Below are 1,667 nucleotides of genomic sequence, written 5' to 3' on the forward strand. Positions count from 1 at the left end.
GAAAGGAAAAAAAATGAATAGTCTGATCTTTTGCCCTCTTTTTTTTTTTCTTCAGGTTTTTTTTTTTTTGTGGTATTTTTAAACCTTCCATAAACATTAGTGTTCAGCAAACCTCAAAATTCATTCCCTTGATTACCAGGTATCAGAACCATGACCATTCTTTAAAGGTTGCAGAAGATGTTTTAATTAAACTTTCTCCTTTATGGTAGTGTTGGCTTCTCTTAGAAATAATTGATCCCTTTAAAATTTGAATTTCTAAACTTGCTAACTATTGCCTTTGTGACTTTTTTTTCCTCCTCCAGAGCTACTATCTCCTGGTGTGAAAAGTAAAATTTTTAAAGGCCAAAGAACCTACCGGCTCTTTGCAGGTATTTTATCTATATGCCTTTAGTCCCTATATTGCAAATACAAATTCTGCATATAGAATTATAGAAACACTGGAGTTTCCTGGATTATATAAAATACTTTCTTTTAAATTACACTGAAATAGCTTGTGGGTGTCCAATTCCTGTATTTAGTGGGGGTTTTTTGCATGTGTGCATATACACATATATTGTTATATCTGTATTTGTACATCTCACTGGTCCAGCTTTGTGCTGAAACAGAGTTCTGTAACAGATCCACCCTGAAAAATATCAGCAGAAGCTGAAATATAGCTGTAATATAACTATGCCTAAAATACACCACGTAGTCTCAGAATAATGTTTCAAATGTCTTTTGAAATGGCTGTTTGAATGCTGGCTTTGCATCCCTTTGAACCGTCAAGACAAGTATTGCTGGCAGGGTATGAATAGCATATTGTAGGTGGAAAAGTTTAACTTGGAGGAGATGATGATTTTTGTGTGAGGAAACAATGTTTTTAAGAGTGTCTGCGATGTATACGACATATCTAAATTGGTAGTTAAGGTTGGAAGCTCATGTAAGAATTCAGAAGCAGCATTTTAATGTTGAACAAAACAGTCTCTGGGCAGTAATGACTTTCCTGAAGTTTAAAACTCCTGCAGGGTTTATGATTTGCACCTGCTTATTTGTGTTGGCATCAGGAGAACATAATAAACGGGAGAACCAGAGGTCTTAACTTCTACGTCACCAAATCTGTGCCAGTACTGGTGGCCTTATGTGACTTGGTGGTTTGGATCCAGTTTTATGACCGCTGAGGTTACAGAAGGAAATAACATACCTGTCTCTTGTGGAAATTCAGGACTGTTTCTGGCAGTATAATTTTTTTTTTTTAATTGATAGTGGTTTTCATGGGACAAGTTTAGACAGCGTATTTAAGGTGGCTTGAAGATGATGTGTGACCGCCGTAACTTTTTCTAACTCCTTCTACGGAAAAGTACAATACTTCAGTCTTCTGTCAGTCTAGAACTTCTTATCCCCAGAAACTGAGCTTGTTAGATGAATTTTAAATTACTCAAATAAGCTTTTGAAGAATGACATTTCGGATAGTATCCAGGATTTCCCTTACTATCTAACAATATATTTTAGAACATCAGTAATTCAAGTTGAAGCTACTGTAAAAAAATTATTTCCTAAATTCCCCAAAATGTATAGATGTAGTATATTCTGCCTTTTTGCTTTGCTTAAGTTATTCTAAAATGTTTATTTTCATAGAAGTGTGAATAAAATCTGAGTAAGCTTGAAGCGTGGCTCTAGTCTGAAAGAGT

The 1,667-nt window shown here is 35.0% G+C and overlaps 1 protein-coding gene across 1 annotated transcript in view; it reads left to right on the plus strand.

Annotated features, from left to right (window-relative positions):
• Positions 1-1,667, plus strand: part of USP10 (ubiquitin specific peptidase 10) — a 38,650-nt gene that overhangs the window by 34,858 nt on the left and 2,125 nt on the right. The window contains exon 13 of the mRNA XM_009332333.1: positions 303-368. Within this exon, the coding sequence (XP_009330608.1) occupies positions 303-368 (66 nt within the window). The remainder of the gene's footprint in view (positions 1-302; positions 369-1,667) is intronic.

The sequence above is a fragment of the Pygoscelis adeliae genome, unplaced genomic scaffold, assembly GCF_000699105.1.
Source record: "Pygoscelis adeliae isolate BGI_AS28 unplaced genomic scaffold, ASM69910v1 Scaffold18, whole genome shotgun sequence".
Classification (NCBI taxonomy): domain Eukaryota; kingdom Metazoa; phylum Chordata; class Aves; order Sphenisciformes; family Spheniscidae; genus Pygoscelis; species Pygoscelis adeliae.